Below are 27,386 nucleotides of genomic sequence, written 5' to 3'. Positions count from 1 at the left end.
AAACATTATATATATATTTTTAGCAGAGAATCTAGAGAATAAAATGGCGATTGTTGCAATATTTTATGTCATACGGTATTTGTGCGGCGGTGTTTTAAACACAACTTTTTGGGAAAAATTTACTTTCATGAATTTTAAAAAAATGAAAAAGTAAAATTAGCCCAATTTTTTGGCATAATGTGAAAGATGATGTTATGCCGAGTAAATAGATACCAAGCATGACACGCTTTATAATTGCACGCACTCGTGGAATGGCGACAAACTACGGTAACTAAAAATCTCCATAGGCGACGCTTTAAACTTTTTTTACGGTTACCAGGTTAGAGTTACAGAGTAGGCCTAGTGCTATAATTATTGCTCTCGCTCTTACGATCGCGGCGATACCTCACATGTGTTATTTGAACACCGTTTTCATATGCGGGCGCGACTTCCGTATGCGCTTTCTTTGCTGCGCAAGCTCGCGGGGAGGGGGGCGCTTTAAAAATTTTTTTTTTTTGTTTTCTTATTTATTTATTTATTTTTTCTAATATTACATTTTTTTTTTTTTTTTTTTTTACATTTTGATCACTTTTATTGCTGTCACAAGGAATGTAAACATCCCTTGTGACAGCAATAGGTCGTGACAGGTACTCTTTATGGAGGGATCGGGGTCTAAAAGACCTCCGAGCCCTCCTTTGCACTTCAAAGTATTCAGATCGCCGAAAACGGCGATTCTGAATACTGTGTACTTTTTTAAATCCGGCGCCATTGGCAGCCGAGAAACCCGGAAGTGACGTCATGACGCCGCTTCCGTGGTTTCAATGCGCACACTGAATCAAAGCCGTTTACGGCTTTGTTTCAGAGCGCGCCGAGACGCTGGAGGCGCCGGATCGTGGATCGGGTCTCCCGGTGGGACGGGAGGCCCGGTCAGAGCGGCGAGAGGCGGCGGGAGGGGGGGGATGTCCCCTCCCGCTCCTCCGGCATAACAACCGAGCGGCTTTTAGCCGCATCGGTTGTTATGTTTGGAAAGCCGATCGCCCGCTCTAAACAACGGTACCGGGATGATGCCTGCGGCTGCAGGCATCATCCCGGTACAACCCCTGAAAGCCGAGGACGCATATATGCGTACGCTCGGCGTGAAAGGGTTAAACAATAAATTTAAGAGGGCGGCCATGTTCCAATATCTCAAGCAGGTCAAGCCACATATCGTCCTCCTTCAGGAGACCCATCTGGAGGGGAGTAAAATTTTGGCCTTACGGAGGCAATGGGTGCAGAGGGCGGTTCATTCCACCTACTCCACATATTCAAGGGGGGTTACTATATTGATCAGCAAGGCCCTCTCCTGTATAATCCACCAGGTCTTTACAGACCCTGGGGGCCGATATGTGGCAATCCTCTTAGAAATCTCAGCGCATAAACTTCTGTTAGTCAATGTGTACTTGCCCCCACCTTTCCAGGTGAAATTGTTGTATGACCTATTGGTAACATTGGCCCCGCACCTACACCTTCCGATGATCATTATGGGGGACTACAACGCTATTATAGACTCGGTTCTGGACTCCTCCAATGCTGCTAGGCCGGCCTCGGGGGATCTCAGTTCCTGGGTGTCGATGGCGGGTCTGACGGAGTTGTGGAGATGGAAACACCCTGGTGTCACCTCATACTCTCATCTATCCACCACCCACAGATCCTCTGCTAGGATTGATCTGGCGTTTGGCAATTGCTCTATCTTACAACATGTGCATGCAATGGAATATTTGTCAGGGGGCCCCTCGGACCATAACCCACTTCTGGCCACTCTGGCTTTCCCGGAGGGTGGCGTACGGGGGGGTTGGAGACTGTCCCCGGGATGGTTAGCGGAGGACCAGGTAACAGAACACTTACAAAAGGCCATATCTGCCTATTGGGCGATCAATGAGGATTCGGCTGAACCCTCAGTGGTTTGGGATGCTTTCAAGGCGGTGACGAGGGGTGAATGTATCTCGGCCATAAAATCTGCCAGGAAAGACCATAACCAAGAGGGAGAAACTCTGATGGCCAAAGAGCGGGAGAGTGCTAAAACACATGCAGACTCTCCCTCAGAGGCCTCTTATGTTTCCCTACTAGAGGCTAGGCGCTTACTCACCCTGCATTTTTCAAATCTGGCTCACACCGAGGTTAGGAAAAAGGCCGAAAATATTTTTGCTGAGGGGGATAAAAATGGTAAGTTGTTGGCCAATCTAGCGGCGGACCGTAAAACAACGGTCAGCGTCCCTGTGGTGCGGAGCAAGGGAGGGGACCTGATCACTGACCCCGAGAAAATCTTAGAGGAGTTTGTGAGTTACTACTCGGCCTTATACTCACCCATTCCAGCATACGATTCCGCTGCCTTGGGCGAATTGTTGAGGGATACGGCCCTACCGCGACTGTCGGACGCGGACGCGGAGACTTTAGACGAGCCTATCTCGGTGCTGGAAATCGAGGCGGCGATACAGGCTTTCCCCCCACAGAAGGCGCCGGGCCCGGACGGGTTCCCGGCGGACTTCTATAGGACGTACGGTTCACAATTGGCACCTAGACTTAACCGGCTCTTTCGGCATTGCTGGGAAAGGGGAGCATTGCCGGACTCCATGATGGAGGCCTACATGGTCCTCCTTCTGAAACCTGGTAAGGACCCAGTAGACTGTTCATCCTATCGCCCTATAGCGTTATTAAACATGGATTTAAAAATCCTAACCAAGGTTCTGGCGTCGAGACTGGCAAAAGTTATATCGTCTATAGTGGACATTGATCAAACGGGTTTCATGCCTGGCATGTCAACGGATACGAACTTAAGGAGGCTATTCACGCATATTCAACTGGATAGTGCTGACTTTCCGGCCAAGGTAATTGTCTCCATTGACATAGAAAAGGCATTCGATTCAGTTGATTGGCAATACATGCACGCGGTGTTGGAGGAAATGGGCTTCGGCCCTAGTTTCCGCCAATGGATAAGACTTCTATATGCAAACCCGCGGACGGCTGTCCGTTTGGGTTTTAAGGTGTCCTCATTTTTCAAGATAGGTAGGGGCACAAGACAGGGGTGTCCTCTTTCCCCGTTCCTCTTTGCCTTGATGATGGAACCCATTGCCAGGGCACTCAGGACATCGGGGGAGGTGGGAGGGATTCAGGTCGGCTCAATTGTGGAATCTGTGGCGCTATACGCGGATGATTTGCTCCTGTTCCTTCGGGATCCGGGATCGTCACTTCGGGCGGCTCTGCGGATCCTGGACATGTTTGCCTCCTTTTCAGGCCTGCGTGTGAACTGGAGCAAGTCATCTATCCTTCCTCTGGGCCCGGAGGCCCAGCTGCAGAGGGATGACACGTTGCCATTACTTTGGGTCTCCTCTCTCACTTACCTGGGTGTAAAAATTACTGCTAGGATAACTGACTACATGTCGCTGAATCTCCTCCCGCAAGTGGTGTCTTTGAAACAGAAGATACAGGCATGGGAAAAATTACCCCTTTCATTAATCGGTAGAGTTAGCCTGCTCAAAATGAAGTTCCTCCCGGTATTATTATATTTCCTGCGTCACTCTCCCATGTGGATTCCCAAAAAATTTTTCATCACGCTGAATGGCTTGATTGGGGCGTTTATCTGGTCGCCGCAGGCACCTAGAATAAGCATCAAGGTTCTTCAGGAGCCATGGGGGCAGGGAGGGTTGGCGCTTCCAGACTGGCAAAAGTACTATCTGGCTGGCCAGATGGTGTTTGCCAGGCGGTGGTTGCTGGCTGATGAGGGAGACACGGCCACGGTTCTGGAAGCTGCATTGTTAGGTTCCTATGAAAGTCTACGGTTGGCCCTCTATAGAGGGCCTAAATCCTCCTTACCTTTAACAACCTCCATGAAAGCCACCATTAGAGCATGGGAGTCGGCCACTACCATGATGTCACCTTCCTATTTGGGTGTTTCCCCCTCGGCTCCATTGTGGCTGAACCCGAATTTACCTGACCTTTGCTCCCTTCCGGACCCGATGATTTGGGCTTGTGGGGGAGTTAAGCTATTGGAGCATATCACGAGAGAGGGTGAGCTTATCTCATTCAATCAGCTGAGGGAGAGGCATGGTCTGCCAAACTCCTTCTTCTTTCGGTACCTGCAGCTGCGTCATGCCTTTCGGGCGCAGTTTGGGGTTAGAAGGGTAGAATTCCTTCCTTCCGCACTGGAGAATCTCCTGGGGAACGAGGAGTTGCCCAAAACCTTATCCACGGTGTACAAATCATTGTTTACGAAGACACCTCTGGGAGTCACCAGATGCCGTGAGCGTTGGGTGAGGGAAATCCCAGACATTCAGGGGGAGGACTGGGAGGATATGTGGGATCACCCCTTTAAACATTTGGTCTCAGCTAGGGACCGTCTAATACATTTCAAATTTCTGCACCGCATTTACTATACTCCTGCCAGATTGTCTCGTGTGTATCCTTCAACTAGTAGTCAGTGCTGGAGATGTGTATTCTCTCCAGCGGATTCAGAACACATTTTTTGGAAATGTCCTCACATTCAAACCTTTTGGTCGGAGGTGGTGGAATGTTTAACAGAAGTACTTAGCGTTCCGGTCCCCCTAACAGCTAGGGTATGCCTTCTTGGGTTGATTGAGGAGGTTGTTCCCTCCTTGGCACATCGTACTCTATTGAATATAGGACTATTCTATGGCAGGAAGGCTATCCTGCTGAATTGGAAGAAATCTGCTGCTCCCACAGTGTCATACTGGAAGGGGCTGATCAATTCGGTAATACACTTATACAAGGCCACGTATAAATCTAGGGGCTGTGGTAAAAAGTTTTATAAAGTATGGCAAGCATGGATTGACAATTCAGAAACGGTGGGATAAGTTCTTAGGGCACTGAAACTGAGTGTCGAGATTCCAGTTATGCATAGTGCTTTACCTTGAGTGCAGTTAATGTCACGTGTGGCAAATACCGTTATGATGGGATTGTGGGGTAGGGTGTTGGTCGGGATTGGGTGGGGGGGGGGGGGGGGGGCTAGGGAGTTGTGCAGGGGATGTTTTTTTTTTTTTTACCTCTGTTTTGTGTGTGTTGGCCCTGCGTGGCCACTGTCGTGGTGGGTATGTTGCCTGCCTGTACTGTTTTGTTTTGTCTGTGCAAAAAACTAATAAAAAGAATTTATAAAAAAAAAAAAGATGTAAAAATATTAACCAAAAGCAAACAAAAAAAAAGTTTTAATTATTAATAGCTTATAAAAATGAAGTGAAAGAAAAAAAAATCAGCAGAAAAATAATAACTAAATGGAAAAGGAGAATAAGGGGTTAACAAGGCTAATTAGTGTAAATTAAGAGGTTAAAAAGAGGATTTTTTTTTATAAACAAAACACAATTTTTTTTTTTTTTTTTTTTTACTTGACAGGTTGCTTTAACCACTTAACCCCCGGACCATATTGCTGGTCAAAGACCAGAGCACTTTTTGCGATTCGTGACTGCGACGCTTTAACTGACAATTGCGCGGTCGTGCGACGTGGCTCCCAAACAAAATTGGCGTCCTTTTTTTCCCACAAATAGAGTTTTCTTTTGGTGGTATTTGATCACCTCTGCGGTTTTTACTTTTTGCGCTATAAACAAAAATAGAGCGACAATTTTGAAAAAAATGAATATTTTTTACTTTTTGCTGTAATAAATATCCCCCAAAAATATATATAAAAACATTTTTTTTTCCTCAGTTTAGGCCGATACGTATTCTTCTACCTATTTTTCGTAAAAAAATATCGCAATAAGCTTTAATTGATTGGTTTGCGCAAAAGTTATAGCGTTTACAAAATAGGGGATATTTTTATGTCATTTTTATTATATTTTTTTTTACTAGTAATGGCAGCGATCAGCGATTTTTTTTCGGTACTGCGACATTATGGCGGACACTTCGGACACTTTTGACACATTTTTGGGACCATTGTCATTTTTATAGCGATCCGTGCTATAAAAATGCATTGGATTACCATAAAAATGCCACTGGCAGTGAAGGGGTTAACACTAGGGGGCGGGGAAGGGGTTAAGTATGTTCCCTGGGTGTGTTCTAACTGTAGGGGGGGTGGCCTCACTAGGGGAAACACTGATCCTCTGTTCATACATTGTATGAACAGAAGATCAGCATTTCCCCCGCTGACAGGACCGGGAGCTGTGTGTTTACACACACAGCTCCCGTTCCCCGCTCTGTAACAAGCGATCGTGTGTGCCCGGCGGCGATCGCGTCCGTCGGGCACACGCACGGGAGTCGGGGGCGAGCGAGGGGCGCGCGCACGCGCCCCTAGTGGCCGCTCGAAGAGCGGACGTATAGCTACGGGCTCTCGCCCAGGAGAGCCAACCTGCCGCCGTATAATGACGGTGCGCGGTTGGCTAGTGGTTAACCACTTCAATACCGGGCACTTTCGCCCCTTCCTGCCCACAATGTTCAGCTTTCAGCGCTGTCGCATTTTGAATGACAATTGCGCGGTCATGCTACACTGTACCCAAACTAATTTTTTATCATTTTCTTCTCACAAATAGAGCTTTCTTTTGGTGATATTTGATCACCTCTGCGGTTTTTATTTTTTGCTATACAAACTAGAAAAGACCACATTTTTTTTTTGTTTCTGTCATACAATTTTGTTTTCCCCTTCACTGACGGGCACTGATGAGGCGACAGCGATGGGCACTGATTTGGCACTGATAAAGTGGCACTGATGAGGAGGCACTGATATGTAGAATTGATGGGCACTGATAGGCGGCACAGATATGCAGCACTTATGGGCACCAATAGGCAGCACTGATATGCAGCACTAATGGGCACTGATAGGTGGCACTGATGGGCACTGAAAGGCAGCACCGATGGGAACTGACAGGCAGCTGTGATGGGCACTGACATGCAGCTATGATGGCCACTGACAGGCGGCACTGATAGGTGGTACAGATTGGCACTGACAGGTGGCACTGATGATGAGGTACTGACAGGTGTTACTGCTGGGCAGTGATTGGCGCTGTGGTGGGCAGTGATTGGCACTGTGGCGGGCAGGGACTGGCACTGTGGCGGGCAGGGACTGGCACTGTGGTGGGCACTGGCATACTTTATTATGGGGGCACTGGTTGGCAGGTGATTGGTACATTGGAGGGGGCTGTGCTGATAATCAATGCACTGATTATCAGCACAGACCCCCCCTCTGACCGGGAGAGCTGCTGATCGGCTCTCCCTGTCAGCGTGAACCGAGAAATGACGTTTACCGGCACTTTCTGGTTCCCGCGATGATCAGCTGTGATTGGTCACAGCTGATCACGTGGTAAGAAGCCTCTGACAGAGGCTTCTTATCACGATCGGTGATGCGGCGTGTCAGACTGATAGCCGCGATGCGCGCCGGCATGTTATCCTGCTGGACATCAATAGACGTCCAGTCAGGATAACGGAACCACTTCCCAGATGTCAATTTGGTATGGTCTGGGCGGGAAGTGGTTAAACTGACTTCATATGCAGACCTAAATTAATAAACAGAAAGACAGATAAGAAGAAACAATGTTTATTTTTCTCTTTCTCTTTCAGTGGCTGAGTGTCAGGACCGTTAAGGTAAGTACTCACCGAGGCCGAGATGCTGAGGGCGGCTCACCTTTGCGACCCTGTGAAGACCACTCCCTGGAGTTAGAACAGAGGAGGGACGGCACAAGGAGGCACCAGTGCCGGGAACCGGTAGGCAGACTTGGTGCAGCTGACGACAACAGGGCAGGTGCAGAGGACTGGAGACAGTCGTTGATCAGGCAGGAACAGGCAGGTAAGTCCAGAAGGGACCAACAGGAAACAAGGCAAATCCGGGTCACGGGCCGTGGGTCAGGAGTTGGGGAGATCAGAGGAAGTCCGTGAGAGCAAGCCAAGGTCAAGGGGCAGGAGACAACAGCAAATCCGATAAGCAGGCAGGGGTCAAGTGTAGGAGACGGCAGAGAATAGTCAGGGTCAAACAGGTCAGGGTATTCAGGTTTCAAGGTTCTCTCACAGGGTAAAGCTGACAACGAACCAGCAATTAGCAAAGGGGAAGGGGCTGGCTTAAATAGGCCGCACTGGCCACTGATTGGTCCACAGAAGTACAGGTTTCAGAACCAGGCTCCAATGGACAGCACACAGAATAGAACTGAGCAGTGGCTCAGAGACAAAGAGCCAGACCTGAAAATGAAGAAGTCCCAGGTTCGATTCTACCCAGAACCAGCTGGGGAATGTGACCGTGAAAGGTCTGTGCCCTGACACTGAGCAATGTTGTTGATAAACATTTCCGCGCTGCTTTTTTTGTTTAGCAGCTCCAATCCCTGGAACTTCTTTTAAACCACAGCTTGGAAATGGGGAATCCCGCTCCTTGAACACGGCGGCGCCGCTCCTTAACAACTGATAATTGCAGGATTTTTTTTTTTTTTTTACATTTCAGCTGTCAGTGGGGGAATCCCGCTGGCAGATGAAGGAACCGTGCATGTGTTAACCACTAGCCGACCAGCCACCGTCATTATACGGCGGCAGGTCGGCTCTCCTGGGCAAGAGCCCGTAGCTATACGTCCGCTCTTCGAGCGGCCACTAGGGGCGCGTGCGCGCCGCCCGCTCGCCCCCGACTCCCGTGCGTGTGCCCGGCGGGCTCGATCGCCGCCGGGCACCCGCGATTGCTCGTTACAGAGCGGGGACCGGGAGCTGTGTGTGTAAACACACAGCTCTCGGTCCTGTCAGCAGGGGAAATGCTGATCTTCTGTATATACAATGTATGAACAGAGGATCAGTGTTTCCCCTAGTGAGGCCACCCCCCCCCCCACAGTAAGAACACACCCAGGCATACTTAACCCCTTCCCCGCCCCCTAGTGTTAACCCCTTCACTGCCAGTGTCATTTTTATAGTAATCCAATGCATTTTTATAGCACTGGTCCCAAAAATGTGTCAAAAGTGTCCGAAGTGTCCGCCATAATGTCGCAGTACCGAAAAAAAATCACTGATCGCCGCCATTACTAGTAAAAAAAATATATTGATAAAAATGCCATAAAAATACCCCCTATTTTGTAAACGCTATAACTTTTGCGCAAACCAATCAATAAACACTTATTGCGATTTTTTTTTACGAAAAATATGTAGAAGAATACGTATCGGCCTAAACTAAGGAAAAATTTTTTTTTTTTATATATTTTTGGTGGATATTTATTACAGCAAAAAGTAAAAAATATTCATTTTTTTCAAAATTGTCGCTCTATTTTTGTTTATAGCGCAAAAAATAAAAACCGCAGAGGTGATCAAATACCACCAAAAGAAAGCTCTATTTGTGGGAAAAAAAGGACGCCAATTTTGTTTGGGAGCCACGTCGCACGACCGCGCAATTGTCAGTTAAAGCGTCGCAGTCCCGAATCGCAAAAAGTGCTCTGGTCTTTGACCAGCAATATGGTCCGGGGGTTAAGTGGTTAAACGAGTATATGATCAACTGTAACTCCATTTTGTCTTTTGTCTTCCATTTTATAGTTCATGTAAGTGTTGAACTTTAAACGACCTGTAAGAGGACTGTTAGAATGCATCCAGTGCGCATACGTGCGGGCAACGGCAGATTCTCACACGCGCCAATGCGCATTCACGTGCGCATCGCACGACGCACAAGTGCAGGAGTGCGTCCCTAGCCACAATTGGCGCCAGACGACCTATTTAAAGGATGTCCTGACTTCTGACAAGTGCTGACTGGTCTTCAGCTGTGTCCTGATAATCTGAACTCTGTTAAACGTGGCTTGATCCCTGTTGCTGAACCTTGGCTTTCCTTGACCCTGCTTTTGGACTCTGATTACTGATTTCTGATCCTGGCTTCCCATCTGACCTTGCTCCTGCCTATGCCTTGTTACCTCGCTGCCCGTCTGTTACTGAACCCGGCTATCCCTGTGACCTTGCTCCTGTCTCCTGCTTGGCTCAATGTTGTCTCCGAGTGCCTGTGCTGGCTATCCATCCTATCAGCTTTCCTGGGTCCAGCTCCTTACCGGATGCTTTGCCTGCACCTCCAAGCCTGCAACTCCACCCACAAGTTCTGCACGCAACACCTACAGGCACTCGTGTTCCTCCTCACCCTAACCACCATCTGTTCCACCTTCAGTGGGGCTTGGGTTGGAGATACAAGGGAGGCCGACCTCGTCATTCCAGACTCCTACCAGGTACGTAACGTGACCTCTGCTTCATGACAAGTACTTGTACACAGGTGTTCTTGAAAATGTTTTAAGATAGTTCATTGTAAGTTCACTAATTAGACAAGGAACATTCGGACAATAGTTGAAATGTATATAAATCACAGAGATAATATTAGAGTCTTCAAGGACAAGTGATAAACTTCTTATAACAGGTGGTTTAAAATAATTATGTGGAATATGGGAAAGTTATGTACAGAACATTAATTAAGTTTGACAGGGTCAAACAAAGGTCTGTTTGTGCCCTCATTAAAACTGTTAAAATGCAGTTCTCAATGTATATATTAATAATTAGAACTCACTGGCCCGATTCAGATAGATTTCAATACCTATCTGCTGGTGTAACGTATCTGCGATACGGTACGCCGCCGTAACTTTGGGCGCAAGTTCCGTATGCAGAAAGAACTTGCGCCCTTAGTTACGGCGGCGTAGCATATGTGTGGCGGCGTAAGCCTGCCTAATTCAAATGGGGATGTTGTGGACGTGTTTTATTCAAATTTAAGATGACCCCGCGTATTTTACGTTTTTTGCGTAAATACATAATTAGCATATTCCTTGCGTAACTATACGGAAGCGCCACCTAGCGGCCAGCGTAAATATGCAGCCTAAGATACGGCGGTGTAAGACACTTACGCCAGTCGGATCTTAGGGAAATCTATGCGTAACTGATTCTCTGAATCAGGCGCATAGACGTAAAATTTTCAAAACTCGGCGCGGGAACAACGTCCATACTTAACATTAGCTACTCCTCATATAGCAGGGGTAACTATACGCCGAAAAAAGCCTAACGTAAACGACGTAAAAAAATGCGTCGGCGGGACATACGTTTCTGAATCGGCGTAAATACATAATTAGCATATTCCTTGCGTAACTATACGGAAGCGCCACCTAGCGGCCATCGTAAATATGCAGCCTAAGATACGGCGGTGTAAGACACTTACGCCAGTCGGATCTTAGGGAAATCTATGCGTAACTGATTCTCTGAATCAGGCGCATAGATACGACCACGCACACTCAGAGATACGACGACGTATCCGGAGATACGCCATCGTATCTCGTATCTGAATCCGGCCCGTTGTGTTTGGACCAGCTGTATCCCTGGAGATAGTGTTATCTTTATGTCCTTGAAGATGATTTTGTCTTTCCAAGATATCTTGCAGCTGCCAAGGCCAATTAGATGATGTTGTTTTTCTTTAGTTTCATGCATCTGTAGAGATTAGGTGAATAATGTTGTCTTATCTGAGTTTCTAAGCACCTGCCGAAACTAGTGAGATAATGAATCTCTGTAGAAACCTCCTTGACCCTTAGAAACCCGCTTGACCCTTAGAAACCCAGGAGTAAGTCTACCCCTTCCCTCTTGTTTTCTTCTTTATGAGATGAACCCCTAATACAATTTTCAGACTTGCTTTGCACATTGCCTGCTGTGTGTGTGTGTCATTGAGGTCTCCAGAATTCTGATTGCGGTCGCTGTGGATTTACCAGGATAAGAGGGTGGTCGGCTGTCCAGTAATCTATCCTTTTACATCAGTGGCTCTCAACCTTTCTAGTGCCGTGACCCCTTGATAAAATTTCCCAAGTTGTGGGGATCCCTAAGGCCCCGTACACACGAGAGGATCTATCCGCTGGAATTGATCTGCGGATCAGTTCCAGCGGATAGATCCGCTGGTGTGTACATCCCAGCGGATCTTTTTCCGCGGATTTTTTTCGGCCCGACCGATTTCCAGCAGATAAAAATTTCTTAGCATGCTAAGAAATCTATCCGCTGGAATCGGCTTCAGCGGATCGATCCGGTGGTCTGTACAGACTCACCGGATCGATCCGTCCGATTCCCTCCCTCGCATGCGTCGTAATGATTAGACGCATGCGTGGGTATCCTTATATGACAGCGTCGCGCACGTCGCCGCTTCATCATCGCGGCGACGGCGCGACACGTCATCGCAAAGGGATTTCGACGCGGATTTCGGGGATCCAAATCCGGGGAAATCCTCGAGAGGATTTATCCGCGGATACGGTCCGGCGGACCGTATCCGCGGATCAATCCTCTCGTCTGTACCCGGCATAACAGTAAAATAATTTTCGCAATTTGGGCCCCTAACCCACGGACATTTATTTCTCCCCGAGTCCCTTCCACTCCTACAGTATTAAAACCCCTAATGGTACATTTTGGGATCTCTCTTTGTTCTCCTTTTATCCCTCTCTATTCTAATTTCCTGTTTTTTCCCCCCATCCCTCTCTCTAGCCGTCTTTCTTGTTCTTTCTCTTAATCTTTCTCTCCCTTTTTCTTTTTTCCTCTCCCCTCTTTTCCTCTCCCTTCCATGTATTCTCTATTTTTATTCCTTACTCCTTGGTGGGGGGATGTGATGAGTGGCAGTGTTGGCGGAAGGCTGGGAGAGTGGCGTGGGCTTCAGGAACAGCTCAGGACTCAGGGACCCCTGGCAAATCGTCATTTGACCCCCGAGTTGAGAACCACTGTTTTACATCATGAAAGTATCAGTTTCGGGTATCGGTGCATTTGCATAAGTACTGATACTCGTGTAAATGCTTAGTATTGGCACTGATACTGATATCGGTATCAGTGCAACCCTACTTTCTACTTTGTGTTATAAAACATATCCAATAAATCTATTTTTTTCATAAATTTAGGCTAAAATGTATTCTGCCTCATGTCTTCAGGAACAACAACAACAACAAAAAATCCCAATAAGTGAATAATAATTTGTGTGAAAGTTATAGCGTCTACAAACTATGGGATATATACTAGAACTTACACAACTTTTACTTTCTGACAACCTATCACATTTCTTGAGGTGCTAAAATGCCAGGGCCGTGCAAACAGCTAAAATGACCCCCTTTTTGGAATGTAGACACTCCAAGGTATTTGCTGAGAGGCATGTTGAGTCCAGGGAAGTTTCTTTTTTGCCACACATTTCTCACTTTAATGAGATCTTTCTCACACATTCCATGGGTATATGTTGCACAACACCCCGAAACACATTCTGTTACTTCTCCTGAGTTTGGGGATACCACATGTGTGAGACTTTTGGGGAACCTAGCCATGTACTGGGGGCCCAAAACCAATGACTACCTTCAAGTTTTCAAAGAGTGTAATTACCTAATTTTACTTTCTATCACAGTTTTGGAGGTCCTAAAATGCAAGGACAATTCAGACACCCCACAAATGTCCAAGGTATTTGGTGAGAGGCATATTGAGTTTTTGGAAAATGTAAAAAATGTAATACTTTCACTTTAATGAAAGTTTTGTTAGAATATTTTCCCTGTTCGGGAGTTCTGCTGCTAACCCAACCGGGGGGGGGGGGGGGGGATGGGGTTGTGGGTTGGTATTTTCGGTCCATCCCTAGATTTTACTAAATTCAATTTTATTTTTATTTACTGCCCTCTGGAAGATATGGCTCCTATCAGAGATCTTAGCTCAACGCCCATCATTTCATCCAGTCATTCTCAAAGGATATTTTGTGATAAAAACCAGAGACATCCAAAGTCTCATCTTACCAGAATCTGTCCCATGTGGTGTAATTTCTGGAGCTCTTTAGATGTGGGTCAGTCTCAGGTTCCCATCTCCGCTGATTGGAGAGTCTGGCCAATAGTAATAGAACATCAGCCACAAATTGTGTCAATAAACTGGAATCCATTGCCGGCCATCTCTCAGAGTCATTGTTATACGACTCTTTTACATTTTTAACTGAATTTTATGAACTTTTTAATAAACATATAAAAAAGAAAATAGTGACAGAACTGGGAGGTAATATTCCGGTATGTTCGATGGAAGCTTCGGCGCTAAAGCTGATAATTATACAACATTGAAATGTGTCCAAAATAATGAGCATATCTTCTTAGCCTCTCCATACTGTGCGATCACTGCTGGTCTGGGGGTTGGAGTTGGTCTTGGGGTTGGAGTTGGTCTGGGGGTTGGGTTGGGGGTTGGAGTTGGTCTGGGGTTGGAGTTGGTCTGGGGGTTGGAGTTGAGTTGGGGGTTGGAGTTGAGTTGGGGGTTGGGGTTAGGTTGGGGGTTGGAGTTAGGTTGAGGGTTGGAGTTGAGTTGGGGGTTGGAGTTGAGTTGGGGGTTGGGGTTAGGTTGGGGGTTGGAGTTAGGTTGAGGGTTGGAGTTGAGTTGGGGGTTGGAATTGGTCAGGGGGTTGGAGTTGGTCAGGGGGTTGGAGTTGGTCAGGGGGTTGGAGTTGGTCAGGGGGTTGGAGTTGGTCAGGGGGTTGGAGTTGGTCAGGGGGTTGGAGTTCGTCTGGGGGTTGGAGGAGGCTGTATTGTCCTTCTGCCGGATGCTCTTCCTGGGACCCCGACTGCTGCTCCAGAGAAGAGGGTCCAGAAGGGGTGTACAGAGGATTGTGGAGGACCTCAGCTGGATCCTAAAAGGAAAGATAGATAGTAAGGGTCACCTTGTATATTTCTCTGTCAGTGTCAGAGAATTAAAATACATTTTAGAAGGATGAAATAGGACTCAACTTTGGTCTCAGTGAAATAAAATAAGCGCCATCATTGGTGTCAGTGGGATAAAATAGGTCCCATCATTAGTGTCAGTGGCTTAAAAAAGGCCCCATTGTGTTGGTGTCAGTAGGATAAAATAATCTCCATTGATGGTGGCAGTGGAATAATATTAGCTCCATCATTGATCTCAGTGGGAGTAAAATAAGCCCCATTGTGGCTCTCAGTGGGATAAAAAAATGTCCCAACCTTGGTGTTAGTGGGAGTAAAAGAAGTCCCATCGTTGGTGTCATTGAGAGTGAAAAAAAATAAGTCCCATTAGTGTCAGTAGGAGTTAACTAAGCCCCATTGTTGGTGTCCACTGGATAAAATAAGTCCCATCATTGATGTTTGTGGGTTAAAAAAATTCCAACATTGATGTCAGTGGGATACAACAATCCCCATTGTTGGTGTCATTAGGATGAAATAAGTCTCATTGTTGATGTCATTGACAATAAGAATGACCATTGGTTTTCAATTGTAATGTACCTAAAGCAACATTGCTGCTGCGGATCTGCTGTTGGAACTATATGGGACTGTAGGACGGGAGAGAATTCCACCTGTAATCCTGGATACTGGAACAGAGAGTGTTCCAGCGTTATCTCTGCACATATATTACTGCAGAGATAAATTATAATATCTGTTTTGAATCTCTCCCCATTCCATGACTATGTGATCAGGAGTTGGATCTCACCTCTCGAGTAGTCGGTATCTCCTGGTAGATGTGGGAAGGTCTGTGTGGTAAAGGGGGGTATTCATTGCTTTTCAGATTGATGTCACCGGTAGATCCCATCTTCTTCCCTGGCTGTGATTTGTATTACAGCAATAAAAAAAACTCAAATAAGCAAACTTATCCTCCAGATCTGAGATCACAGATTGGCCTGATACTATAGTAATAGGCATATTATGGAATTAGAGAATACAGACACTGGTAAGACAGACATCATGTGACAGAGACTGTGTGAATAGGGGGAAGGAGACTGGAGGAATAGGGAATTGTGGGAACTGGGTAGAGAGACTGCAGGAACTGGGGGAAGAGACAATAGGAACTGGGAACAGAGACTGTAGGAACTCAGGAGACATTCCAAAAACTGGGGGAAGAGACTACAGGAACTGGGAGGAGAGATTCCAAGAACTGGGGAAAGAGACTGTAGGAACTGGGGAAAGAGACTGTAGGAACTGGGGAAAGAGACTGTAGGAACTGGGGAAAGAGACTTAGGAACTGGGGAAAGAGACTTAGGAACTGGGAGGAGAGAGACGTTAGGAACTGGGAGGAGAGAGACGTTAGGAACTGGGAGACGTTAGGAACTGGGAGGAGAGAGACGTTAGGAACTGGGAGGAGAGAGATGTTAGGAACTGGGAGACGTTAGGAACTGGGAGGAGAGAGACGTTAGGAACTGGGAGACGTTAGGAACTGGAAGGAGAGAGACGTTAGGAACTGGGAGGAGAGAGACGTTAGGAACTGGGAGGAGAGAGACGTTAGGAACTGGGAGGAGAGAGACGTTAGGAACTGGGAGGAGAGAGATGTTAGGAACTGGGAGACGTTAGGAACTGGGAGGAGAGAGACGTTAGGAACTGGGAGACGTTAGGAACTGGGAGGAGAGAGACGTTAGGAACTGGGAGACGTTAGGAACTGGGAGGAGAGAGACGTTAGGAACTGGGAGGAGAGAGACGTTAGGAACTGGGAGGAGAGAGACGTTAGGAACTGGGAGACGTTAGGAACTGGGAGGAGAGAGATGTTAGGAACTGGGAGACGTTAGGAACTGGGAGGAGAGAGACGTTAGGAACTGGGAGGAGAGAGACGTTAGGAACTGGGAGGAGAGAGACGTTAGGAACTGGGAGGAGAGAGATGTTAGGAACTGGGAGACGTTAGGAACTAGGAAGAGAGAGACGTTAGGAACTGGGAGGAGAGAGATGTTAGGAACTGGGAGACGTTAGGAACAGGGAGGAGAGAGACGTTAGGAACTGGGAGGAGAGAGACGTTAGGAACTGGGAGGAGAGAGACGTTAGGAACTGGGAGGAGAGAGACGTTAGGAACTGGGAGGAGAGAGATGTTAGGAACTGGGAGACGTTAGGAACTGGGAGGAGAGAGACGTTAGGAACTGGGAGGAGAGAGACGTTAGGAACTGGGAGACGTTAGGAACTGGGAGGAGAGAGACGTTAGGAACTGGGAGGAGAGATGGTAGGAACTGGGGAGAGAAACGGTAGGAATTGGGAGGAGAGATGGTAGGAACTGGGAGAGAGACGGTATAAACTGGGGGGGGGGAGACGGTAGGAACTGGGTGGAGAGAGACTACATGAACTGGGAGGAGAAACTGCAGGAACTTGGTGGAGAGAATGTAGAAACTGGGGGAAGAGACTACAGGAACTGGGAGGAGAAACTGCAGGAAATGGAAGAAGAAACTGCAGGCAACAACCTGAAAGAAAGACTGTGAGAACTGTTCAGAAAGACTGTGGGAACTTGGGGGGAAGATTGAAAGAACTGGAAGGAGAGACTCCAGGAAATGGGAGGAGTTACTGCAGGAAATAGGAGGAGTGATTGCAGGAACGGAGATGGAAGACTGAAGAAGCTCTGAGAAAAGCAAGCTGGAACTGGGAGAAGAGACTACAAGAACCGTGGAAAATAGTGCATAAATTAAGGGGGGGGTAGAGACTGCAGGAACCCTGATGCCTTGTACACATGGTCGGATTTTCCGTCAGAACAAACTCTGACAGGTTTTTCCGACGGAATTTCGTTCAAGCTGTCTTGCATACACACGGTCACACCAAATTCCGGCCGTCAAAAACGCAGTAACGTACAACACTGCGAAGAGCCGAGAAAAATTAAGTTCAATGCTTCCAAGAATGCGCCGACTTGATTCTGAGCATGCGTGGTTTTTATTCCGTCGTAATTGCATCCAGATGAATGGAATTTCCAATAGGAAAAAAGAGAACATGTTCTCTTTCTAAGTCCGATGAAAAAATTCCATCTGACTTTTTCCATTGGAAATTCCGAACGTGTGTACACGGCAAGAGAGGTGACTGAAGGAACAGGTAGGATAAACTGCAGGAACTGATCTCTTTATTTAATCCACCACACCATAAAAATCAATTACTAAAATTGTCATTATGACTATTGCCTCGTGTAACGCTATCAGCGTTAATTCTCTCAATACGAGCGCAGCTGTATCTCTCACTAACAGCTGCGCTCCTTTCAGTAAGACGTCCGCGTCACTACCGGTGCGCGGACGTCTGCGATTCACGCTGGAACGCGGAAGTGCGTTCCAGCGTACGGCGCCCGGCTCCTTCCACGAGCCCGGGCTATTTAAAGCCTCAGGTACGGCGGCAGGGTGTTCGGATATTCTCGTTGGACCCTGCCGCCACCTGGAACCCAGAACCAAGCTACAGATTGCCCTGTAGCAGCCCTTGTCCCCGGAGCCTGAACCCTGCCTGGTCTCTGTAACCTGGAGCCCCCACTCTGCCCACTCCTATTCTGAAGTCCTCACTTTATCCATACTCCTGCATGTCTACCTACTGGGTCTTCCCATCAACTGCAGTACAGGAGAAGGATTACTTACTGGATCAACAACCTGCTTGTGCCATATTGAAAATAGGAACATCACCTCCACCTAAACAGTGTATCCAGCTTCAATCTAAAACTGCTAACCGCAAGTATTTCATAGCCATGATGTTTTTCTTATATTGAATACTAAACGCTATCCAGGACTGTAAACCTATTATCTTGTGACATTCACATACATCCATCAGTTATAGCAGTACTACTTTATGACATTAATATTGTGAGGTGATATTCAATAAGAGACTGCAACACTTGATTATTCTGACCTATGACCTCAGATTAAGTAGATCTTTCTTTTGTAACATCAGGACTGTTTATATATATATATCGGTTACTCAGTTAAGCTTAAGAGTTATTAAGCTATTACTTATGGTTTGCTCTCATTGGAGGATGTGATGTTGTAAACCCCAAACTCTTATTTATACTGTGAGAGTGAACTGGTGGTTGAAATCTGAGAGGCCTCCTCAGCTGAGATCCAATTCCATAAACACCATATTCAGTATATTGCGGAGTCATAACATAATATCCGAACCACATAAAAAAAAAAAAAAAGAAAAAAAAATGGATCCAGCGGATCTCGCAAATCATTTAGTTGCACTTTCCCAAAGAGTGGATAATCTTACAGCTAATATGAATGAGTTGCGTATAGAGAATGATGCTTTACGAAATCAAAATTTTTGCACAAGCCAGAGATAGACCGGAACCTAAAGTCTGTCCTCCAGAAACTTTCTCTGGTGAAAGGAAAAATTATAGACAATTTATTAGTTCATGCCACTTGATGTTTGAGCTCCGTCCCCGTACCTACTACTCTGATAGGGTTAAAATCCTCACGTTAATTAGTTACCTCAAGGGTGAACCCAGAGTGTGGGCTGACACCTACGTAGAGGAACACGGAGACCTTCTAGGAGCTTTTGACACTTTTCTTGATGAAATGTCCTTATTATACGAAGACCCCAACAAACAGTTAACTGCTGAGAATTCTATCAGAAATCTTAAACAGGGGAAGAGGCCTGTGGAAGATTTTATTTCCGAATTCAAATGTTGGAGCAGGGAGACCCAATGGTCAGATATTGCTCTCAGAAACCAGTTCCGTTTGGGTCTGTCCGAGCCCATGAAGGATGAGCTGGCCAGGGTTGAGCTTCCCACTTCCCTGGAAGATCTTATGCACCTTTCAGTGACTATCGATCGTCGCATTAGGGAAAGAAAAGCCGAACGTGCCAACACCTATCCAGCCATTCCTTTTAAGAGGTCCAGATCACCTCCCAAAGATTCCCCAATGGAACTTGGAGTCATAAAGGGACCCCTAACTCCAGCAGAGAAACAACGCCGCAGAACCAACAATCTCTGCTTGTACTGCTCAGCTCCAGACCACGTTGTATCCAGCTGTCCTTTACTTAAGAGAAATTCTGAAGGTAATGTTTCCCACATTAACAAGTTAAGATTAAATGGAACTACATCTAATCGGTACATTTTTATTCCTCTTACCTTACAGTGGGATCAAGAAAAGATTACCGTTGAAGCAATGGTCGACAGCGGAGCCTGCGGCAACTTCATAGATTCTACTGTTGTAAAATCAAATAAAATACCCTGTGTGTTCAAGCATACTCCTGTGTCACTTACTTTTATTGATGGTTCTAGTTCTACCTTTGGTCCAATTTCTTCTCAAACTCATCCACTTTTGGTTACCTGTGCGACTGGTCATACTGAGTCTCTCATTTTTGATATTATTTTGTCTCCTGTATTTCCAATAGTTTTGGGTCTTCCGTGGCTACTTCTTCATCAGCCTACTTTCTTATGGGCCACAAATTCTCTTTCTCTACAATCCACTTATTGTAAAGAGAGCTGTTATCCTAATGACTTCATCTCTTTCTCAGAAGCTCACCTTGATAAACTCCCTGATTACTTACATGATTTCGCGGATGTCTTCAGTAAGACCAACGCTGATATACTTCCTCCACATAGGATTTATGATTGTCCTATAGACCTTGTTCCAGACAGTCCAATCCCTACCGCTCGGATTTACCCCCTTTCACAACCAGAACTTGCACATTTGAAGGAGTACCTTGATGAGAACCTCAAGAAAGGATTTATTACACCCTCCACATCTCCAGCAAGTGCTGCTATGTTCTTTGTAAAGAATAAGGATGGTTCACTTAGGCCCATAATTGATTACCGATCTCTCAATAATATCACCATCAAGAACAGATATCCTTTACCACTCATTCCAGAACTCATAGAGCGCCTCCAAACTGCCAAGATCTACACAAAACTAGATCTTAGGGGAGCCTATAATTTGATTAGGATACGTCCGGGGGACGAATGGAAGACTGCATTTAAGACCAGATATGGTCTTTTTCAGTATACTGTTATGCCCTTTGGGCTATGTAATGCTCCAGCAACTTTTCAGTGGTTCATTAACGACATTTTCCGTGATCTCCTCGACTTTTGTGTTGTGATTTATTTAGATGACATTTTAATTTACTCCGACACTCCTGAAGAACACAACAAGCATGTGCGTTGGGTTTTGGCTAGGCTCAGAACACACTCCTTATATGCTAAACTTGAAAAGTGCGTATTCAGTCAGACTACCATCTCCTTTCTCGGCTACCTCATCACTCCGAACGGAGTTCAGATGGATCGCGCCAAGGTAGACTGTATCTTGTCCTGGCCGGTTCCTCAAACTAGGAAGGCTCTCCAGCGTTTCCTCGGATTTTCTAATTATTATAGAAAGTTCATCAAGAATTTTTCATCAATTGTGAAACCACTTAGTAGTTTGACTAGTTCAAAGACACCCTTTTCTTGGTCCGAGGATGCACAAGAGTCCTTTGATACACTCAAACTCAGTTATACCTCCGCTCCCATCCTTCAATTACCTAATCCATTATACCATTTTACACTGGAAGTAGATGCCTCACATTTTGCTTTAGGGGCCGTACTCTCCCAACGACCAACCTTATCAGAACCATTGCACCCAGTTGCCTTTTATTCCAGAACCTTATCTCCAGCTGAAAAGAATTACCCAATTGGGGAAAAAGAACTCTTGGCAATAAGAGATGCCTTGGCTACCTGGAGACATTTATTAGAGGGTTCCACACATCCTATTACCATTCTCACAGATCATCGCAATCTGCAACATCTAAAAACTTGTAAGACTCTTTCTGCTCGCCAAGTCAGATGGAGTTTGTTTTTTGATAGATTCAACTTCATAATCTCTTACCTCCCGGGTACACAAAATATTAAAGCTGACTCCTTGTCCCGCATGCATGAAGACCAATCCCTGGAGATTCCTCCTTTATCCATTATACCTTCCCATCGTTTCATTGGTATAACTACATCTTTTAAACAGTTGATTACTCAAACCCTATCCAAGGACCGTTCCCAATTACCTAAGGGACTACTAAAACATTCTGATGGGATACTTACATTCAAAAACAAGATTTACATTCCACCAAAGTTACAACTCATTTTACTCAAACAACTCCATGATTCTCCACTGGCAGGACATCCTGGAGTCAGTAAAACTATCCACCTTGTTAAGAGAGAGTACTGGTGGCCCCATTTGACAAAGACAGTACAGGATTATGTCAGTTCCTGTCAGATCTGTGCCACCAATAAACATTCACGAAAACCTCCTTATGGGTTGCTAACGTCCACCCCAATACCTAAGAGACCCTGGGACGTTATATCCATGGACTTCATAGTTGATCTCCCTAGGTCTCACGGAGCTAATACTATCATGGTCTCAGTTGACGTTTTAACAAAGATGGCTCATTTTGTTCCTTTAAAGAATTTACCAACTTCTCAAGAAACAGCAGAAGCTTTCATCTCTAATATCGTTAAGTTACATGGATTACCTTCCCAGATCATTTCAGATCGTGGTTCTCAGTTTATTTCTAAGTTTTGGAAAGCTCTCTGCCAAAACTTACAAATAGATCACCGCATGTCCACCGCTTACCACCCTCAAACAAATGGACAAACAGAACGTGTCAACCAGACACTCGAACAGTATTTGCGTTGTTATTGTACACATCTTCAAGACGACTGGTTCCATCTGCTCCCGCACGCTGAATTCGCTTACAACAACGTCACCAGTTCTTCTTCTCAGTTCTCACCATTTTACGCCAACTATGGTTTCCATCCCAACAGTATGCCATCAACTGTTCACCAAAATAATGTTCCCGCTCTCGAAAATTATCTTTCAACCATATGGAAAACTCTAAATATACTCCGTTCTAACCTTGAGACTGCACAGCAAAAACAAAAAAGATATTATGACTCGCACAGAACAGTACCTCCTTCATACAAGGTTGGTGATTTAGTCTGGCTATCCACTCGGAATTTACGTCTTAAAATTCCTTCAAAGAAACTGGGTCGTTTATTCACTGGTCCTTTCCAAATCTCTCATATCATCAACGCTAACGCTGTTAAACTACTACTACCTCCAGAGTGGAAAATTCATCCGTCATTCCACGTCTCACTTATTAAACCGTACAAACCTAATCCATTTCCTAACAGAGATCCTCAACCCCCTCCTCCAGTTGAAATCCTTGGTGAGATCGAATACCAAGTAGAGAAGATCCTCGATTCTAGAAAAAGAGGTTCTTCCCTCCAATATTTGATACGTTGGAAAGGCTATTCTTCCATTGATGACTCTTGGGAATGTTCTTCAGACATTCATGCTCCTCGACTCATTAAACAATTCCATCGCAGGTACCCAGATAGACCATCTCTTACTAGGTGCACCGGAAGTGCCCCCTTGAGGAGGGGAGTATGTAACGCTATCAGCGTTAATTCTCTCAATACGAGCGCAGCTGTATCTCTCACTAACAGCTGCGCTCCTTTCAGTAAGACGTCCGCGTCACTTCCGGTGCGCGGACGTCTGCGATTCACGCTGGAACGCGGAAGTGCGTTCCAGCGTACGGCGCCCGGCTCCTTCCACGAGCCCGGGCTATTTAAAGCCTCAGGTACGGCGGCAGGGTGTTCGGATATTCTCATTGGACCCTGCCGCCACCTGGAACCCAGAACCAAGCTACAGATTGCCCTGTAGCAGCCCTTGTCCCCGGAGCCTGAACCCTGCCTGGTCTCTGTAACCTGGAGCCCCCACTCTGCCCACTCCTATTCTGAAGTCCTCACTTTATCCATACTCCTGCATGTCTACCTACTGGGTCTTCCCATCAACTGCAGTACAGGAGAAGGATTACTTACTGGATCAACAACCTGCTTGTGCCATATTGAAAATAGGAACATCACCTCCACCTAAACAGTGTATCCAGCTTCAATCTAAAACTGCTAACCGCAAGTATTTCATAGCCATGATGTTTTTCTTATATTGAATACTAAACGCTATCCAGGACTGTAAACCTATTATCTTGTGACATTCACATACATCCATCAGTTATAGCAGTACTACTTTATGACATTAATATTGTGAGGTGATATTCAATAAGAGACTGCAACACTTGATTATTCTGACCTATGACCTCAGATTAAGTAGATCTTTCTTTTGTAACATCAGGACTGTTTATATATATATATCGGTTACTCAGTTAAGCTTAAGAGTTATTAAGCTATTACTTATGGTTTGCTCTCATTGGAGGATGTGATGTTGTAAACCCCAAACTCTTATTTATACTGTGAGAGTGAACTGGTGGTTGAAATCTGAGAGGCCTCCTCAGCTGAGATCCAATTCCATAAACACCATATTCAGTATATTGCGGAGTCATAACACCTCGTACACACGACCAGTTTTCCCGAAAAGAGAAAACTGCCCACCAAAAAATTAGAACCTGCTCTATTTTTTCCCATCGTGTTTCCTGTCAGTCTTTTTCTCGTTGCGAAAACCGCTTGTGTGTATGCTTTTCCGAGGGGAAAAAAACGTGCCTGCTCAGAATCAAGTATGAGACGGGAGCGCTCATTCTGGTAAAACTAGTGTTCCTAATGGAGATATCACATTCGTCACGCTGTAACGGACTGAAAAGCACGAGGCTGAAAAGCGCGAATCGTTTCTCTCCACACTTTTACTAACACGAGGATCAGCAAAAGTAGCCCAAAGGGTGGCGCCATTGGAATGGAACTTCCCCTTTATAGTGCCGTCGTACGTGTTGGACGTCACTGTGCTTTGGTCGAGCGTTTTTTTGACTGAACGTGTGTATGCAAGGCAGGCTGAGAGGAATCACGTTGGGGAAAATGTCGGGTTTTGGCATGGCAGGAAAACCGGTCGTGTGTACAGGCATCAGGCCAATGTAGGAAGCTGAAATGTGTCTATTTTTAGGAATTGATTCCTTTTTATGGTTTGATAGATTAAATTAAGATATACATTTTAATGCCAAGACAACCTGCTGTAGAATTTTTACTCTCTTCATTGGATTTTGGACGTTCAGTACTACATGACCCGGGCACAGATGTCTTCATCCAGTCCTATCTATCCTTATGGGATTTTGGGGTTGTAGCACTTCCTTTGTTGCTCTAGATCAGTGGTCTCCAAACTGCGGCCCTTTGCTTGCCTTTATCCGGCCCTTGGAGCACTATTCCTCCCCCTAATACCAGATGTTTACTCCCACTGATGCCAGGAAATTTTTCACTCCCGCTGGCCAAAGTCCGGCCCTCCAACAGTCTGAAGGACAATAAACCGGCCCTTTGATTAAAATGTTTGGAGACCCCTGCTCTAGATTGCAGCACCTGGAGAAGGGGAGGCTGCCCAAACTAGTGGAAGAGACTGAAGAAATAGGGGGGATTCGGGAAACTATGGGAACTGGGACAGCAGTACCCAGTATATGGAGATATAGGGAGGGGGTGGACAGCAGTACCCAGTATATGGAGACATAGGGAGGGTGGTGGACAGCAGTACCCAGTATATGGAGATATAGGGAGGGGGGTGGACAGCAGTACCCAGTATATGGAGATATAGGGAGGGGAGTGGACAGCAGTACCCAGTATATGGAGATATAGGGAGGGTGGTGGACAGCAGTACCCAGTATATGGAGATATAGGGAGGGGGGGTGGACACCAGTACCCAGTATATGGAGATATAGGGAGGGTGGTGGACAGCAGTACCCAGTATATGGAGACATAGGGAGGGTGGTGGACAGCAGTACCCAGTATATGGAGATATAGGGAGGGTGGTGGATAGCAGTACCCAGTATATGGAGATATAGGGAGAGTGGTGGACAGCAGTACCCAGTATATGTAGATATAGGGAGGGGGGTGGACAGCATTACCCAGTATATGGAGATATAGGGAGGGGGGTGGACAGCAGTACCCAGTATATGGAGATATAGGGAGGGTGATGGACAGCAGTACCCAGTATATGGAGATACAGGGAGGGTGATGGACAGCATTACCCAGTATATGGAGATATAGGGAGGAGGGTGGACAGCAGTACCCAGTATATGGAGATATAGGGAGGGTGGTGGACAGCAGTACCCAGTATATGGAGATACAGGGAGGGTGATGGACAGCAGTACCCAGTATATGGAGATATAGGGAGGGTGGTGGACAGCAGTACCCAGTATATGGAGATATAGGGAGGGTGATGGACAGCAGTCCCCAGTATATGGAGATATAGGGAGGGTGATGGACAGCAGTACCTAGTATATGGAGATATAGGGAGGGGGTGGACAGCAGTACCCAGTATATGGGGATACAGGGAGGGTGGTGGACAGCAGTACCCAGTATATGGGGATACAGGGAGGGTGATGGACAGCAGTACCCAGTATATGGAGATATAGGGAGGGTGGTGGACAGCAGTACCCAGTATATGGAGATATAGGGAGGGTGATGGACAGCAGTACCCAGTATATGGAGATATAGGGAGGGGGGTGGACAGTAGTACCCAGTATATGGAGATATAGGGAGGGGGGTGGACAGCAGTGCCCAGTATATGGAGATATAGGGAGGGGGTGGACAGCAGTACCTAGTATATGGAGATACAGGGAGGGTGATGGACAGCAGTACCTAGTATATGGAGATACAGGGAGGGTGATGGACAGCAGTACCTAGTATATGGAGATATAGGGAGGGGGTGGACAGCAGTACCCAGTATATGGAGATATAGGGAGGGGGGTGGACAGCAGTACCCAGTATATGGAGATATAGGGAGGGGGGTGGACAGCAGTACCCAGTATATTGAGATATAGGGAGGGGGTAGACAGCAGTACCCAGTATATGGAGATATAGGGAGGGGGGTGGACAGCAGTACCCAGTATATGGGGATATAGGGAGGGGGGTGGACAGCAGTACCCAGTATATTGAGATATAGGGAGGGGGGTAGACAGCAGTACCCAGTATATGGAGATATAGGGAGGGGGGTGGACAGCAGTACCCAGTATATGGAGATATAGGGAGGGTGGTGGACAGCAGTACCCAGTATACAGTATGGAGATATAGGGAGGGTAGTGGACAGTCGTACCCAGTATATGGAGATATAGGCAGGGTGGTGACAGAAGTAAAATGAAGAGTGAGTTGGGAGTCAGAGGTACCCCGGGGCGGGACTGGGGAGATAAATGTGCTTACAAGGAGTGTGCTGGGAAATAGACAAATAGACATGGGACATTGCAGAATGGGGAAGGTCTCTAGAGAGGGCTCTGAAGAGTCAGTCTACTGTATGCTAAGAGAAGTATGTTCTGAATTGCCCGATTCATTGCGAGGGGCAGAAATTGAAATCCAGATCCACATGATTTACTACCCAGATAGCAAGCAATTTTGCTGCAAGTTTGAAAATGACTTGCTAAGCTATTGCCAGACTCGCCAGGCTTCACAAGTTTGTTGCTGTCAGGAAAGGGTTCACCCGTTGGTGGTGCTGTTGGTCCCGTGGATCGCAGTACCGGTGTCCACCAGCGAGTGTCTTCTTGCAGCCAGGATCTGTAATAAATGCTGGTGGCACTGTCAGATCCATGGGCCGTAGTACTGGTGCCGGCAGTGTTGAGCCAACATTATCTCCTGCGGTTCGGCGTCACCTGAGCCTGATTGCAGGAGATGTGTATAAATACCCGGCAACTCACACTCTAGTTGCCTTGGTATCTCTCCTTGCACCCTGACCTTGCTAGACTGTTACTTGATTCTGAGCCTGCATCCAGTCCTGATCCTGAGCCTATCCTGATCCTGATCCTGTCCCTCCTGTGTTCCTGTTCCCTTTCATCCTTGCCCTGTAGCCTGATCCCATTCACCTTCCCCCATCTGCTGATACCCTG

The 27,386-nt window shown here is 46.4% G+C and overlaps 1 protein-coding gene across 1 annotated transcript in view; it reads right to left on the bottom strand.

Annotated features, from left to right (window-relative positions):
- Positions 1 to 14,251: 14,251 nt before the first annotated feature.
- Positions 14,252 to 27,386, bottom strand: part of LOC120945987 — a 70,792-nt gene continuing 57,657 nt past the window's right edge. The window contains exons 10-11 of the mRNA XM_040360639.1: positions 15,334 to 15,444; positions 14,252 to 14,524 (exon numbers count right to left, since the gene is read on the bottom strand). Of these exons, the coding sequence (XP_040216573.1) occupies positions 14,252 to 14,524; positions 15,334 to 15,444 (384 nt within the window). The remainder of the gene's footprint in view (positions 14,525 to 15,333; positions 15,445 to 27,386) is intronic.

The sequence above is a fragment of the Rana temporaria genome, chromosome 1, assembly GCF_905171775.1.
Source record: "Rana temporaria chromosome 1, aRanTem1.1, whole genome shotgun sequence".
Taxonomy (NCBI): Eukaryota; Metazoa; Chordata; class Amphibia; order Anura; family Ranidae; genus Rana; species Rana temporaria.
The sequence above is the reverse complement of the archived record's forward strand: the minus strand, read 5'-3'. Positions and strand labels throughout refer to the sequence as shown.